Below are 16,824 nucleotides of genomic sequence, written 5' to 3'. Positions count from 1 at the left end.
CGGTCGTTGGTGAATGCTGCATAGGTGAGGAACCACCAGGCCCCACCCGGAGGGTGAGTTATTGCCTTGCTGACTGACCCATCTCTCTCATTGCCCACATGTCGATTCTCCCTCAAGTCCTCCAGCTGACGCCACCAGCCCATCTCGGGTGGGCCCCTCTCCAGCCTCGCAGGAGCCCACCCCCGGAGGGAAACTCGAGGAAGACACGATCGAGGTGTCACAGCTGTCACCCCATCCTCCAAGCACCTCGGTGGGAAACGTTGTGGTCAGGCTTCTGGGGCACAATCTGGGAGCACCACAGAGCTGCTGATGTACATCAGGTGGAAACAGAAACCCCCAGTCGAGACAGCAGTCCGAGGTCTGCTGGGTCCCAGCCTGATGCTGAGCCTATGGAAGGGATATTCCTGGATCCGATGGAGACGTTAGGATGCAGTCAGGACATTCAGAGGGAGATGTCCGCGACATTACAGCAGATCTATAGCCAATTGGAGGAGTCCCAGAGGCTATGGGTGCAGGAGATGTCGCCGGCAATGTGTGGCACCGAGGCCAACACTGCTAGTGTGCGATCGCAGTGGAGAGCCTGGTGCACGACATCGGCACCATTAGTGAAGGGTATCCGAGGCATTGCACAACCGGTGACGGCCATGGCTGGGGGTCTCGGCAGAATGTCCAACTCGCTGGGGGTTGTTACCCAGTACCAGGCTGACCTTGATGAGGTGCCGCTCATCAGATGGTAATGGCCAAGGCGCTGTGGAGCTTGTCCCAGTCGCAGTTGGGCATTGCCAAGGCACTGCAGAGCATGGCCCAGTCACTGAGGAGCATCGCCGTGGGTGTCGACACAACGGTGCAGATGTCGGAGAGCCACCAGGGCTGACAGAGTCAGATGATACACGGGCAGCTGGTTCGAGCCCTGGCTGCCCCTCTGTCCCAAGGTGAAACCCAGGACTCTATGTGCACCGAGCGGGCGGAGGGGGTGCTGGCTGCCAAGCTGGACCCATCCCCTAAGTCCCACCCCTCTGATGAGGCCGCATCTCACAGTCAGCATCCGGACCAGGGCGGTACAGCTGGGCATGCCCATCCTGGGGTTGTCCTCAAATAGGTCGGAGATGACCGACTGCTATCGACTAATAGCTATCGTGGGCGCTCCCCAAGAAGCGTGCGCACACGTGCATGATCTTCATGTGGTGGTGTTAAACGAGCTGTGTGTTCAGGGATTGGAACCCCTTTCTGTTAACGTAAGGCATTTCCAGATGGCCCAGTGAGCGCAGGATAACATGTATGTCATCCACTACCCCCTGGACCTGTGGCATCCTGACGATGGCGGAGAAACCTGCTGCCCGGGCATCCTGTTGGGCTTGGCCCATGTCAAAGATTTTGTAGTTTTCCACCCGGGCTAACAGGGCACCTGTGACCTGTCGGGTACACCTGTGGGCTGTAGCCTGCTCTAGTCCTGGGAGTATCCTGAGGCATAAAAGGTCAGGGCTGCGGTGACCTTGCTGGCCACAGAGAGAGGGGGTCCTCCTCCTCCATGTGGCGCCAAATCAACGAGAACATGACACAGGTTCCGCGCCGTCTCCTTGTTGAGGCGGAGCCTCCTGCAGCACGCGCTGTCCATTATCTATTCAAATGACCAGTGACGCTTGCGCACTTTGGGCTGTTGCAGGACTCCCCCTCTGGGTCCCTCCCTAGCCTGGTGGGCGGCCAGGTCCTCGGGGTGTGGGGCAGAGCCTGTCACGTGGGCTGCCGTCTCGAGCATCTGCTGATGCTGCCATCTCCGACGTCTGCCCACCAGGCCTAGCAGCAGCACCAATAGGGCATGTTCTGCTGGGTCAAAAATCCCTGCCATAGCATTCAATATCTGTAAGACATTGGGAGAGGGTGTTAGACTGACAAACAGCAGTGGCTCCCATCCTGGGACCGTCCATTTGCCCATTGATCCCCCCCCCCCCGGTCCCTGGAACGGCCAGCCCACGCAGTCCCAGCCGCAGCGGGTCCCCCTTACCGGACCGCAAACCCTATTCCCCGAACACATGCTCATAACATCACCTGGACCAGCAGCTGGTCCTCACAGCATTGCACTCCCCACCCTCCGGCAGTGTCCCTGGTGGCGTGTCCCATCCCCTGGTTTCGATATTGGCTGATGCTTGTGTGGTGTTGCCTTCTGCAGTGTTCAGGCACCATGTCCAGGCATCACAATCTGATTTGGATGCTAGGCAGTACCTCCCTCATGCTACATGGCATGTCCACCCACTGGAATCCACTTGGGTTGAGTGAAGTGCTAACATAACCACGATTGCCAATTCCCTATTAGCAGTAGCCTTCATATCTTATTTCTAATATTAAAACTACCTTTGTTTTCATAACAATGGAGACCATCCGCATTCAGTTCAAGGCGATAGCGTCGGCATGCCAACGCACAGAGATCGACACTGGCAGGTGACTGTCGTGGATGGAGACCTTGCTGCGAAACATCAGTCCTGCACTGTTGCAGGAGCAGTGTTCCCTCACTGTAGCCCTTGGTAGCATCCATCATTGACTACATGAGAGGTGGTTGGGCAGCTCAATTTCACTTCAGCCCCTCCTCCTCAAGGAGTCTGCCAGGTGCATTCGAGCACCCATGGGGAAGAGGATCAGCAGCTGCACTCCGCAGGTCATTAACCAGGTGACTCCAGCAGTGTCCATCCGATCCCAATCCCCTCTTTTGCCCCATCGGCTCCAGCTTCAAGGTCAATGAGGGTGCAGCTATATCATGGTTCCCTTGGTTCATGATTACATGGGGTGGGGGGGGGAGACACTGAAGAGGAGTCCTTTTAATAGGTATTCATAATATTCAAAACATGCCCCCAACATTGAGTGGTGGGAAAAGCAACCCGCCATTGCAGTCTGGATAGCACTATTGTAAACTGGTTTTACGGTGTCCTTAAACCAATTTTCCTGCTCTTGCGATGTTTTCCGCTCTCGGCCACCATGATGCCCACCATAAGGAGTAGAAAATCCCACCCAGGAGTTTATGCCAGGATGAGGAGGGGTTGATCATTTTAGGACTGTAATGAGTTAGAAATTCTCTGCAAGAAAGGTTGTGAATCTTTGGATTCAGCTCAGAGAGATGTGGATATTTTTTTATTGAGTATATTTCAGACTCGGACATATTTTGTTGCCCAGTGAATCAAGGAATATGGGGACAGGCAGGCAAGTGATGTTGGAGTATCTGGTCAGTCATTACCCTATTGAATGATGAAGCATGCTCAGTGGACTGAATAGTCTACCCCTGCTGCTATTTCTTATGTTCTTAAATATTTTCTTTATTTTCATGGAACAGGTTTGGATGTGTGGAGGAGAAATTGAAATTATCCCATGTTCAAGAGTGGGCCATATTTTCCGTGATGGTAATCCATACACATTTCCAAAGAACAGAATTAAAACAGTGGAGCGGAATCTGGCCCGTGTGGCAGAAGTTTGGCTGGATGAATATGTTGATGTTTTTTATGGCCATGGTTACCACCACCTTCTTAACACAAATAACATTGAATTTAACATTGGAGACTTAAGAAAGCAGAAGGAACTCCGGAAAAAGCTCCAGTGTAAGAGCTTTAAATGGTATTTAGAAAATGTCTACCCTGATTTCCAGACATCTTTAGTGAGAACTGATGGTTTGGTAAGTTATTTTGGAGAAGAATTGTTTTTAAGGAAATAACAGTCAGAGGAGCCCGGGAATTTAATGGCAGCTTTGATGTGTATTTAACTTCCTGATGTTCTCTGATTACTTTTTTTATCAATCATAGTGGTTAAGATCTGCCTGATCGTAAGGTGGTAACAAATTTAATCATGGCTTTCAAAAATGATTTGGTCAATTCGCTTATTTTTTTCTCCTTTCATGGGATATGGGCTTCACTAGTCTGGAGTCACATGTAAGGAAGTGAATGTCCTTTCCCAAAGGATATTAGTGAACCAGGCAAGTTTTACACTATTTAATCATAGTTGTTATGGTCACCATTATTGAGACTAGCTTTATAATCCAGATTTATGAATTGAACTTGCGTCCTAAAGTATTAGCCTACGTCTTTCGATTTATTAGTCCGGTGACATTACCACTACACCACCATGTTCTTCTGGAGAGAGAAAATTTGCAGAGTCACAGGAAAAAAGCAGGGTAGTGGGACTAGGTGAATTTCTCATGTAGAGAGCCAGCTAAATAGCCACCTGTTCTGTAACCATTCCATGATTGCCATAGAAAATACGTTAATTGACATGCACAGAGAACAATTGTCAAGTTAACATATTGTTGCCTTCCAATATCACGAGAAAAATCCATTTTAAATTGAAGAAAATAGTTTAAGATTTGTTTAGTTATGGCACACTGCAATTTCATACCAAGTATATTGACATTTACTGTAATTTTGAAGTAAATTTATTTGCCACATCATTAATTTCTGCTCAGGAAATGCAGGATCTATCATTTTTGATCCTGTTCCTGTCAATCCTTATTCTCTGTATGTTTCAACCATTTAAAACTTTATCCATGTGAAATCATACAATATGATATTAGTATTAAAATATATTAACATGTTTGTGTTAGGTTCCATTGGCTGCTATTCAACAAAGGAATTTACATAATTTTCATGCTATCACACTTTCAACTATTGTTTTAAGAGGTTGACAATTTCAGTGTAGCTCTCAATGTCGTTAATATAGGTAGGTGGATATTGATTGTTTAATATTTTGCCCACAGGTCAACTGTACTTAACAATGCAACATTTTCTGCATTAAATTAATGATTGTTATCAATTTCTAGCTTTTTAATGTTGGAACAAGAAAGTGTCTTGCTGTTGAAAATGGCACGTTTTCATTTGAAGTTTGTGATATTAAGCAAAAGGTAAGACGATAACTGGGTTATATTGGGGCCAATTTTGGTCTCTGTATCACTCTGATTTTCAGCAAGAACAAAATTGCATTGGAAAACATATTGCAATATTTCTTTTGTTTTTGCGCCATCTCTCATTTTGGAACAAAACTTAAAGTAAATGGCGAAAGCTTCCAGAAACAGACAAGGGCCTCGTCACTTTATGCAGTTTGGAGTTCTATCATAGAATCCCAATACAATTTTCATGAATAAATCGACGGTGCCCATGCTGTGCAAGATCCATGCAAAACAATAAAGTGGAACATAGTCAATCCAGCATCTCAAAGAGAATGCTAGAAGCTGGTAGTAATGTAAATACTGGATTCTTTGAAGTTAGGTAAACATAATAATGCCCCACTTTACACTGTCCCCATCCCAATCAGCCTAGCTCTTTAATGATTTGGCTCCCTAAATAGGCTGCCAACTTTCCTACTCCACCTACTGGCAAGTCGATCAATGCCAGAAAAACACAGAAAACTCACACAGCTAAATCTAAATGACACCCAATGAGCAAATTGGTTTTAAGTCTCTTACTGGTGACAATTGACGGGTGCCCTTATTGTTCTGCACATTGCCCGTCAAATCTATCCTGTACCTCAAAATAATTCCCATTGTCATTTATTGTATTATCCCTATTCGGATTACTGAAATCTTCACCTTTCACCAATGATTTTCTATAAATCTTTATGCCCATAAGACCTTTTTTTATAGTCAAGACTCCTGCAGCTTAAGTGAGTAGAATTTTAACAATTATTTGATATAAAACTAGGTAGCATTTTAGATTCCTGTATTAGACTTTGTTCTGAACCCATTGAATTTGAATAAAAATACCTACAGTTAAATTTTGATTGAAGCAAGTTGAAACTGAAGCTCTATTCTAAGGATTTTATTTCAAAATTCAAAAAACAGGAAAACAAATCATGTTGAAAGTGAAATGTTCCCTTTAACTTCATTATGTAGTTTTAGTATAATCTACTATATCCCGTATTATTATTTTCCATGCTCGTTACAGCTGTAAAAAGACCTTTGTTATTTCTTGACAGAAAGCAATGATGACAGTTCATTTAACACAGTCAAGGCATGGATTTTCTTGTTATTGGCCAACCAACATATAAGACCATAAGACAAATGAGCAGAATTAGACCACTCGGCCCATCAAGTCTGCTCCGCCATTCAATTATGGCTGATATTTTTCTCATCCCCATTCTCCTGCCATCTCCCCATAACCCCTGATCCCCTTATTAATCAAAAACCTATCTATCTCTGTCTTAAAGACACTCAGTGATTTGGCCTCCACAACTTCTATGGAAAAGAGTTCCACAGATTCACCACCCTCTGGCTGAAGAAATTCCTCCTAACCTTTATTTTAAAGGATTGTCCCTTTAGTCTGAGATTGTCTCCTCTGGTTCTAGTTTTTACGACAAGTGGAAACATCCTCTCCACGTCCACTCTACCCAGGCCTCGCAGTATCCTGTAAGTTTCAATAAAATCTCCTCTCATCTTTCTGAACTCCAATGAGTACAGACCCAGAACCACAACTGTTCCTCATATGACAAGCTCTTCATTCCAGGGATCATTCTTGTGAACCTCTTCTGGATCCTTTCCAAGGCCAGCAGATCCTTCCTTAAATACAGGGCCCAAAACTGCTCACAATACTCCAAGTGGGGTCTGACCAGAGCCTTATACTGCCTCAGAAGTACACCCCTGGTCTTGTATTCTACCTCTCTCGACATGAATACTAACATTGCATTTGCCTTCCTAACTGCCGACTGAACCTGCACGTTAACCTTAAGAGAATCATGAACAAGGACTCCCAAGTCCCTTTAAGCTTCTGACTTCCTAAGTATTTCCCCATTTAGAAACTAGTCTATGCCTCCATTCCTCCTTCCAAAGTGCATAACCTCACACTTTTCCACATTGTATTCCATCTGCCACTTCTTTGTCCACTCTCCTAGCTTGTCCAAATCCTTATGCAGCCCAGCTGCTTCCTCAATACTACCTGTCCCTCTACAGATCTTTGTATCATCTGCAAACTTAGCAACAGTGCCTTCAGTTCCTTCCTCTAGATCATTAATGTATATTGTGAAAACTTGTGGTCCCAGCACAGACCCCTGAGGCACACCACTAGTCGTCAGCTGCCATCCTGAAAAGACCCCTTTATCCCCACTCTCTGCTTTCTGCCAGTCAGCCAATCCTCTATCCATGCCAGGATCTTACCCTTAACACCATGGGTTCTTAATTTATTTAACAATCTCCTATGCGGCACCTTGTCAAAGGCCTTCTGGAAATCTAAATAATCACGTCCACTGGTTCTCCTTTGTCTAACTTCCTTGTTACCTCCCCAAAGAACTCTTAACAGATTTGTCAGACATGACCTCCCTTTGATAAAGCCTGACTCGGTCCTATTTTATCATGCACTTCCAAGTACTCCGCGATCTCATCTTCAATAATGGACTCTAAAATCTTACCAATAACCGAAGTAAGGCTAACCGGCCTATAATTTTCGCAGTAAACACTGCCCTCTTACTGAGCAGTATGTCCACCTCACTAGCTCTCATCTCACAGCATGAATGGTATGTCTGTCCTCACCCCTGCCCAGCTTGGCAATTTTGGCCGTTGTCTGTTTGCTGGCCCTGGGCTTTGGCCAGACTGATCTGTGGGCCCTGTCTATTTCTGGCGGCTTGAGGAAGCTGTCTCTTCCCAGCATCTGGGCAACGTATTCCCTGGGGTTCCTCCCCTGAGTCCCCTCCGGTAGGCCCACTATCTGCAGGTTCTGCTGCCTCGACCTAGTCTCCTGGTCCACAATTTTCCCTTTTAGGTCCTTGTGCTGCCACCAACCTTGCTTCCTCGGATTTCAGTGCAATGATCCGGTCACTCTGGTCCATTGAGGCCTTCTCCAGCTCCTTTATGGTGTTGCCCTGGGCCTCCAGCTGTCTCTCCACCTTGTCCAAGGCCGCCAGCATGGCAATTAGTGCCTATGCCACTTCCACCTTGACCATTGCCCTCGTATCAGTCTTGATGGCCTCCTTGAGCTCTTGCACTTTGTTCGTGACAAACTCTCTCCACCCGCCCACCGGCGAGGGGAAGCTCTGTGCACAGCCTGGCGTTCTCTCTTTGTTGGGTGTAGGTGGGTCTTCATTGTCTCATGTGTTCGCAATCACCTCTGTTCATTTCTCCAAGTTGCCTTTTGCCACTTTTCGGACCGTGGCACTGCTACTGCTAGGCATAGTTCATTTTGCTGTAGTTGGAAGTGGATGAGGGAGTGTTTTTTCCGCGATCCGGTGGGTTAATTTTGGTTAATTTCAGGGCAGCACAGTAGCACACGTGGCTAGCACTGTGGCTTCACAGCGTCAGGGTCCCAGGTTCGATACCCCGCTGTGTCACTGACTGTGCGGAGTCTGCACGTTCTCCCCGTGTCTGCGTGGGTTTCCTCCGGGTGCTCCGGTTTCCTCCCACAGTCCAAAGACGTGCAGGTTAGGTGGATTGGCCATGATAAATTGCCCTTAGTGACCAAAAAGGATAGGAGGGGTTATTGGGTTACAGGGATGTGGTGGAAGTGAGGGCTTAAGTGGTTTGGTGCAGACTCGATGGGCCGAATGGCCTCCTTCTGCACTGTATGGTCTGTGTTCTATGTTCCAAAAGTGCCTAAAACTAAATTCTCAGGAGAAGAGCCACCTTTAATACATCCGCTCAGCACATCCCCGTCACCGGAAGTCTACTTTTATCTACAAGCAAAATACTGTGTAGGCTGAATATCTGAAATAGAAACTGGTCATACTCTGTGTGACAGCATCTGTGGAGAGGAAAACAGTCAACTTTTCAGCTTGTGACCTTTCTGATGAATGATCACGACCTGAAGCATTGGACGTGGTTCAGCAATCATGTTACGCTTGGCGTGGATCTAGGCGTTCCGGTTGAAAGTGGGAGAGGGCAAAATCAAAATTCGGACCCGGTGTGAATCCATTCTGCGATCCATCTGATCCGCCCCTGATGGCGTGGCCGTTCTGGATCATGCCCAAAAATGGCAAGAATATCATTAACCCTCATTTGCATTGATTACAATCTCATTGATGAGATTGAAGTCGAATGCAGCGGCCTCCTGGAAATTCCCCGACAGGAAGTCATCTGGCCGTTGTTTGGAACTCCTTTTCAAAAACATGAAGCAGGCGCAATGGCTACTATAGGGAAGTGAGGAAGTGGGTAGCCATTTCCATTTTACTGAGGCGGGGGGATTATTATTATTATATTATGACACTTTCCAGCAGCAAGTGTCCCACTAAGATGCCTGGACTGCAGGATTTGCAGTCATTGCCGAGATGGCCCAGGAGGCAATCGCTGGTACGCATGTCGCCCTGTAATCACCGGGGCATCAAGGAGTGTCCCATATAAACAGGAAGGGGTTCCACTTCCTGAATGTCCAGAACATGTGCAACCACTGCCTTAGGATCATGCATGCCTGCCCACTATAATAATAATAATATTTATTGTCACAAGTAAACTTACATTAACACTGCAATGAAGTTACTATGAAAATCCCCTAGTCGCCACATTCCAGCACCTGTTCAGGTACACACAGAGAGAATTCAGAATGTCCAAATTACCTAACAGCATGTCTTCAGGACCTTGTGGAGGGAAACTGGAGCAAACGGAGGAAACCCACGGAGACACTGAGAGAATGTGCAACTCTGGACAGACAGTGACCCAAGCCGGGAATCGAACCTGAGACGCTGGCGCTGTGAAGCGGCAGTGCTGCCTACTGTGCCCTACCCCGGGATTGTGCATGACAGCTACATCCTGGGGCATTCGAAGATCCCCTGTGTCTTCGAGGAGCATCCCAGGATGATAGGTTGGCTCATGGAGGACAAGGGATATCCGTTGAGGCCACGGTTAATGACGCTGGTGCGGCGGCCTGTGACCAAGGCGGAGACCCGTTATAATGAGGTCCACGTTGCCACCCATGCTGTCGTTGAGCCTGCTGAAAATGCGGTTCTGATGCCTTGACCGCTCTGACAGTGCCTTGAGTACACCCTGCAAAGGATCTCACGCTTTGTGGTGGTCTGCTGTGCCCTCCACAATCTGACACAGCAGCGGGGCGACTTGCTGAAGGAGGAGGAGGAATAGACAGAGGGACATGTGGTCTCGCCTGAGGAGGAGGCAGTCCAGGAGGGGCTGATGGTTTAGATTGGATTTGTTTAGTGTCACGTGAAACAAGGTACAGTGAAAAATATTTTTCTGCGTGCAGCTCAAACCGTCATTTCGTACATGAAAAGAAAATACGTAATAGGGCAACACAAGATACACAATATAAATACATAGAGGCATCGGGTGAAGATAAAAGAGAAAGGTTGGTGATAGTGTTAATGTTCGAATTAAGTTTTAAGAGATTAGTTCGGCTATAGGAGATGTAAGAAGAGGATCTGTGTGAGAGAATTTGCAGCGAGTCGCCACGCTGCGCCACGCTTAGTGAGGGCAAGGATCTGTCATGCAAGGAGGACCAGGGAGGGAGGGAGTGGGTAGGAGGGGGAAGGGCAGAGACGTCACATGTATGTGGTATGATATGTTTTAAAAGTGAACATTTTACTGTGACATTTTTCCATTCCCCTTAGCTACACATAGTGATCTCACCAGTGCCCTCTCAGTGCTCCTCACTCCTGATCTTCAGTTGTCTCGCGCTATGCCTAGGTGTCTCCACCACCATGCAAATCAGAGGTGGAGGCACCCTGCTACCTTTCACGCCCTGGTGCCTTTGATGCCGTTGGGGAACGCCCTCTTGCGTCACCGTGCCACCCTGTTCTATCTGCTGCCTTTGAAATGCGCCAGTGTCAGGAGGGGCTGATTCGAAAGAACTGGAGTCCGCCTCCTTGTTAGTAGCCCCCGGGTTGCTCTCCAGCGCTTTCTCCTCCCTGATGGTGCCCATAGGGCCCTGGGTGACTCCATGGGGCGAAGGACAGCTGGAGGAAGCTCGAGAGGCCTCCGTCATCTGGCACTGCTAGTCCCACATTGTCTGCATCATGGTCGAAGCCCTCAGGGATGTTCCTCAGTGACTGGGCCGTGCTCTACAGTGTCTCAGCAATGTCCATCTGCGTCTGGTACGTGCTCTACAGTGTCTCAGCAATGTCCATCTGCGTCTGGTACACGTCCCCCAGTGACTGGGACATGATGTCGAGGGCCTCAACCATGGTCATCACAGACTAAGCCATGCCTTGCACACCACCACTCAAGACACAGATGTCGTGCTCCAGGTTTTCCACTGTGGTCGTCACCCTAGCAGTGTTTGCCTTGGTGCCATGTATTGTCGGCACCATCTCTTGCGCCTGCAGCCTTTGCGACTTGCATCAATCGGCCTAGCAGTCGCTGGAATGTTGCTGTCACCGTCTCCTGAATCTCAAGGCTGAGTCCTATAGTAGCTCTGGGAGAACCTTGACCAGAGGCTCGGCATCCACCTGGAACCCAGCCGTCACCCCTGGATGCTCCTGGCTCCACCTGTTGTGCATCAGCTACTGTTTGATGCTCACCAGATTGTGCCCAGAAGCCTGTCCACTAATGTCTCCTATCTAGATGTGTGTCTCACCAGTGGTCTCCTCGGAGCTCTCCTCTTGGGTGGCAGGGGGGGAGAAGATCTCTACATGGCCTGGCCTCATCGGAGATCCTGTGAGACAAGTGTCGTACACATCCCTTTCTGCATCAATAGTGCCAAGGTGGAGATGGTTGATAGCTTAAAATTCCTATATGTACACATCACCAACAATCTGTCCTTGTCCAACCACGTCGATGCTATGACCAAGAAAGCACAACAGCGCTTATACTTCCTCAGGAAACTAAGGAAATTCAGCATGTCCACATTGACTCTTACCAATTTTTACAGATGCACCATAGAAAGTATCCTTTCTGGCTGCATCACAGTTTGTTATGGCAACTGCTCGGCCCAAGACCATAAGAAACTAGAGAGTCGTGAAAACTGTGCAGTCCATCACGCGAACCTGCCTCCCGTCCATTCTGTCTACACCTCCCAGTGCCTTGGGAAAGCAGGCAGCATAATCAAAGACCCCTCCCACCCACGTTATTCTCTCTTCCAACCTTATCCATCGGGCAGAAGATACAAAAGTCTGCGAACATGCATGAACAGATTCAAAAACAGCTTCTTCCTCACTGTTACCAGACACCTGAATGACCCTCTTATGGACTGAACCAATCTCTCTATGCATCTTCTCTACTATTGTAGCACTATACTCTGTATGCTTCACCTAATGTCTTATGTCCATGTATTTGCATTGTGTATTTATCGTATGTCCTATGTTTTTTTCATGTATGGAATGATCTTCCTGAACTGTGCACAGAACAATACTTTTCACTGTACCGAGGTACACGTGACAAATCTAAATCTAACAATGGACATGTGGCCAGTGAGAGGGAGGACATGAACCACTGTCTGACATGAACTACTCAATTGAGACAGGTCACCTGGATGAAAGGGCAGTGGATCTTCACCGCTCTGGTGCAGATCAACCTCGCTGTCGGTGACTGCTCTCTCCTTGTCAACCCCACGATTTCCAGGGCCCATTACTCATAGGGGTGAGGACTCAGTTCTCTGGGACTCTTTCCCTTCAATATGGGCAGGGACAAAGAGAGGGCATTGTGAGCCGTACGCTTGACGAGTCAGGGGGGTCTATAGAGGTTGGCATTTGTGGGCATTGCCCCTAGACATGAAGGGATTGTGCTGGTGAGTGCCGGGGGTTCTGAGGAACAAGAACGAAGATCAGATGTGGGAAGCATGCGCGGTGTCAGGCAGTGAATTCGGGGGGGGGGGGGGGGGTGGTTTGGGAATTTGTGGCATGGCAGGCAGGAGAAAGGTGGTATCTTACCATTGCTGCCCGCACTGACAGCCACTACCACTGCCTCCCAGGCAGCATTGCTGACCCTGCTACTGGTCCTCCGACCTCCGCAGGGGAACAGGGTGGCCCCCCCTCTCATCCACAGTGTCGAGAAACTTTGTGAGGTCGCCATCCCCAAAGCGAGGAGCAGGTCTGCATGCTGCCATGCTTCTGTGTTGACCTGGAGTGAATGATGAGGGAGTGCTTAAAAGCAGCTCCCCCTTGTAGCGAGCTGCTGAGGCGCAAGTCGGGTGAATCAGACAGCGAGGCAGCCAGTATTGTTGAGAATCTTGTGGGGGCTAATTTTTGGGACTGAGTACCTTTGAATATGGGCCGTCATCTCACCTACTCAGCAGTCACAAAATACCCCCTCGCCCCCAAACGTGCCCAAAACCGGACTTTGAAATGTTCCCGTTGAATCGCGCTCTTTGTCTCTCTCTGAACAGATGCTGCCAGACCTATTGGGTATTTCCAGCATTTTCTGTTTTTGTTCTTTTACTTTCATGTTTATTTTATTCTCTTCAACTAGTTTAAGTTACTGAACTTTATTACAGTTTGCCAAAGAGGCCTACTCCTGCGCCCAGTTTGTGTGGCACTGCCACTAGTTAAAATAATCTCATTTATACAACAATCAATGTTTGGCCTCTTTAGTTTGAATTCAGTAACTTAAACTAGTTGAAGAGAATAAAACACAGCAAACATAGCACTTGGAATCGGATCAGTCATTTCACAAATTCCAAAATGGATTTTGCAATAGGCATACCGTCAGTGTCAGTTTTGCCTCTCAAATGCTCCAAAATTCAAAAACAAGAACAAATGCTTTTCTCAACCAGATAAAGTGGGTTTGTTGGAGATTCTGCAGTAATGATTAGGAGGGAGTATGGGGAGATACAGGAGGGAAATCTCATCACATTTTCACCTTCTCCACAGGTATTCCGCAGTGATAGAACTTATTCCGCAGTGATAGAACTGAATATTATATAATTGCTGCTTTATATTGATATTCCTCAAAGTAATAATGTCCAATTTTCCTTTCCATTGATTACAAACATCACTAAAAGGTTAGGTCAGCCATAAGAACACAATATTTGGAATGGGAAATGCCAATTTGGCCACATATGTGGGCGGCACGGTAGCACAGTAGTTAGCACTTATGCTTCACAGCGCCAGGGACCCAGGTTCGATTCTTGGCTTGGGCCACTGTCTGTGTGGAGTCTGCACTCTTTCCCCCCCCCCCCCCCCCCCGTTTCTGCGTGGGTTTCCTCTGGGCGCTCTGGTTCCCTCCCACAAGTCCCGAAAGACGTGCTTGTTAGGTGAATTGGACATTCTGAATTCTCCCTCCGTGTACCCGAACAAATGCCAGAGTGTGGCCACTAGGAGATTTCCACAGTAATTTCATTGCAGTTTTAATGTAAGCCTACTTGTGACACTAATAAAGATTATTATATCCCATTGCCCCATAATGGCTTCTGCAATACGTTTTATAGGGGAATGGTTTGAATCATAGAATTCCTACAGTTCAGAAGGAAGCCATTCGGTTCATCAAGTCTGCACCAGCCCTTTGAAAAGTACCCTACCTCAGCCCTATCCCTGTAACCACCTAACCTTTGGACACTTAGCAGCAATTTAGCATGACCTAACCTGCACATTTTTGGGAGGAAATCAGAGCACCTGGAGGAAACCCATGCAGACACAGTGAGAACGTGCAAACTCCACACAGTCACCCGAGGTCAGAATCAAACCCGGGTCTCTGGCGCTGGTAGCGATATTTCATTGCATTCAGCTTATGTCCTGCAACCACAAAGAAGTACACCTTGAATGGTTTTCATTGAGAAAGTATGAGAAATAATTTGAAATTGAACCAATTTTTTCAATGTCTTGTCACTTCCAGGATGAATCATTCTTCAGATTATTTGGGAAGGGTGGCTTAAGTACCTCTTATCAGAAAAGTTTTAAATGTTTTTTTCATAGAACCAACATTTTAGTCATTCGTGGTTAAGACTAATTAAACAGATGGACATGTGCATAGCTTTATTGGATGTGAAACAGGGGTTGGGGATGAAACCCTGTGATAAAAGAAACAATAATCTAAGATGGTTCCATCGGTCCTTTATAGATGAACCAACTTTGGTAAGTACCGACTGAAGGTGGGTTTTTCCATGTCTTCCATGTAAAATTGACTGTTTTCTCCCAACCCAGCTTCCTCATCCCTGACCAAAATGAAATAATATATTCATGTTTATTGTGTGAACTCTCCATACTAGAAGAAGGATTCTCATTGGTTACATTAAAAATAATTTTATATTATGAAAATTATCATTAATTCACCAGCATACCCATTCAACTGTAACCAATCTCAGTATTTTTTGGTTTTGATTATTTTTGAAAATATTTTTTAATTAATGGGCAGATTCTACCCATCTTACTTGAAAGTCAGAAGCACTTCCTGCTCCAAACTGCCAGTTTGAGGTGCAGGGTGGCAGACAGCAGAGCAATGTGCAGGAGAGACAAGGGTAACATGCTTCTACAGCACCCAACATTAATTTTGCTCCTTCAGAACTTGTCTCCTTCAATAACTTCTAAATTCATCACAGTTGCAAAGTGCTTCTATGTGCTTTTGGATTTTGTCCCGACAATAAAAATGATCAACTGGGCTGTGGCAGCAGTTAAAGTTGTTACCTGCTGAATTACAGTGATCGTGAAATGAGATCAGTTTTTTGGGGCTGCATCAGCATCGGCTAGTTTTCTAGTTTCGTATGACTAGATTGACTCACTTGTCCAGGAAAAAGTTGCCACTTTTTTCATGGATTCTAAAAGATCAGATAAAAGTCCAAAATATATAGTATGGCCCTCCATCTCCTTTATTGTCCGGGTCGGAGCTTTCAAAGAGGTTTAAGGGTTGCTTCATATCAATTCCTTTTCTCCCATTTCCTTCAATGTTTTTTCCCCTATGCCATAGAAGTAATAACTTAAGAGAAGAGGGTTACGATTTTTAAAGGTGCAAACGTTGTTTGGTTAAAATATGGTTAAAATATTCAAGTTATTAAAGACATGCTAACTATTATGTATTTTCATTTTGCAGAAAGATCATATTCTTTGGGAGATTTCTCAGTTTCCTTTGTGTTTAGAAGGCAATCCATTTGGAAAAATCTTAATCATAAACACCTGTGATCCAGCCAACACTCTCCAAAAATGGAAATTTACCAACTATTATGAAGATTGATGGAGATAACAATGGTGATACTAGTTTTGAGTGTCACAAGCATTTTTAAAGGGTTGCAGTTGTTTGAAACAATGTTTGGTTGGATTGACACCCAGATCAGTGAACATTAAACAAAGAACATTGAGCCGTAACATGCAAATAAGTTTTAGGAACACATATTTCCAGGTGAGTACTTGAAAGAACTGAAACACGGAGTTAAGCAATACTTGGATTCAGGCATGAACAAATATTTTTCCACACCTGCAGAAAATTCAAAACTTATTTTGTTCCATCTGCTAATGTGGTGTATTTTTCTATCCTTTTATGAAAACTGTGGAAAATAATTTATTGTAACAAATGTAAATCTTCTGTGAATTAATGTAGTTTGGACATTTTCCCTTTGTTGAGTCTTTTTAAAACTATTCTTTCATATCTAAAAATAAAGGAAGCTTTAACTGTTCAAATGCAAATGACAAGATAGGGGAGTTGAAGTAATTTTATTTTTAGGCTTTCAAGTTTCAATTTTTACTTCACTCATTAAAACATTCCCAATGATTAAAAAAACTGAATAAAATGATATTTTTAATGTAATTTTCTGTGACAGATTTGTTTCTTAAAGTGTTTTGGGGCATTGTTTTACAGTAGGGTTTTCCCAGAAAGCTTTGCTAATCAACTGTGATTCTGTAAACTTTGTACATCTTGGACACGATTTAACAGAAACATCTGGGGCGAGATTCTCCGACCCCCCGCCGGGTCGGAGAATCGCCGGGGGCTGGCGTGAATCCCGCCTCCGCCGGTTGCCGAATTCTCCACCACCGGAGATTCGCGCCGGTTGGCGGGCCCTCCCACGC

General features: G+C 46.1%; 1 protein-coding gene across 2 annotated transcripts in view; it reads left to right on the top strand.

Moving 5' to 3' along the window:
- Nucleotides 1-16,564, top strand: part of LOC140390178 (polypeptide N-acetylgalactosaminyltransferase 5) — an 85,959-nt gene extending 69,395 nt beyond the window's left edge. For both annotated transcript variants that reach the window (XM_072475135.1, XM_072475126.1), the window contains 4 exons: nt 3,320-3,655; nt 4,793-4,873; nt 14,743-14,901; nt 15,854-16,564. In XM_072475135.1, the coding sequence (XP_072331236.1) occupies nt 3,320-3,655; nt 4,793-4,873; nt 14,743-14,901; nt 15,854-15,994 (717 nt within the window). In that variant the 3' untranslated portion in view covers nt 15,995-16,564. The remainder of the gene's footprint in view (nt 1-3,319; nt 3,656-4,792; nt 4,874-14,742; nt 14,902-15,853) is intronic.
- The last annotated feature ends 260 nt before the right edge of the window (nt 16,565-16,824 follow it).

This window comes from Scyliorhinus torazame, chromosome 2 (genome assembly GCF_047496885.1).
Source record: "Scyliorhinus torazame isolate Kashiwa2021f chromosome 2, sScyTor2.1, whole genome shotgun sequence".
Classification (NCBI taxonomy): domain Eukaryota; kingdom Metazoa; phylum Chordata; class Chondrichthyes; order Carcharhiniformes; family Scyliorhinidae; genus Scyliorhinus; species Scyliorhinus torazame.
The sequence above is the reverse complement of the archived record's forward strand: the minus strand, read 5'-3'. Positions and strand labels throughout refer to the sequence as shown.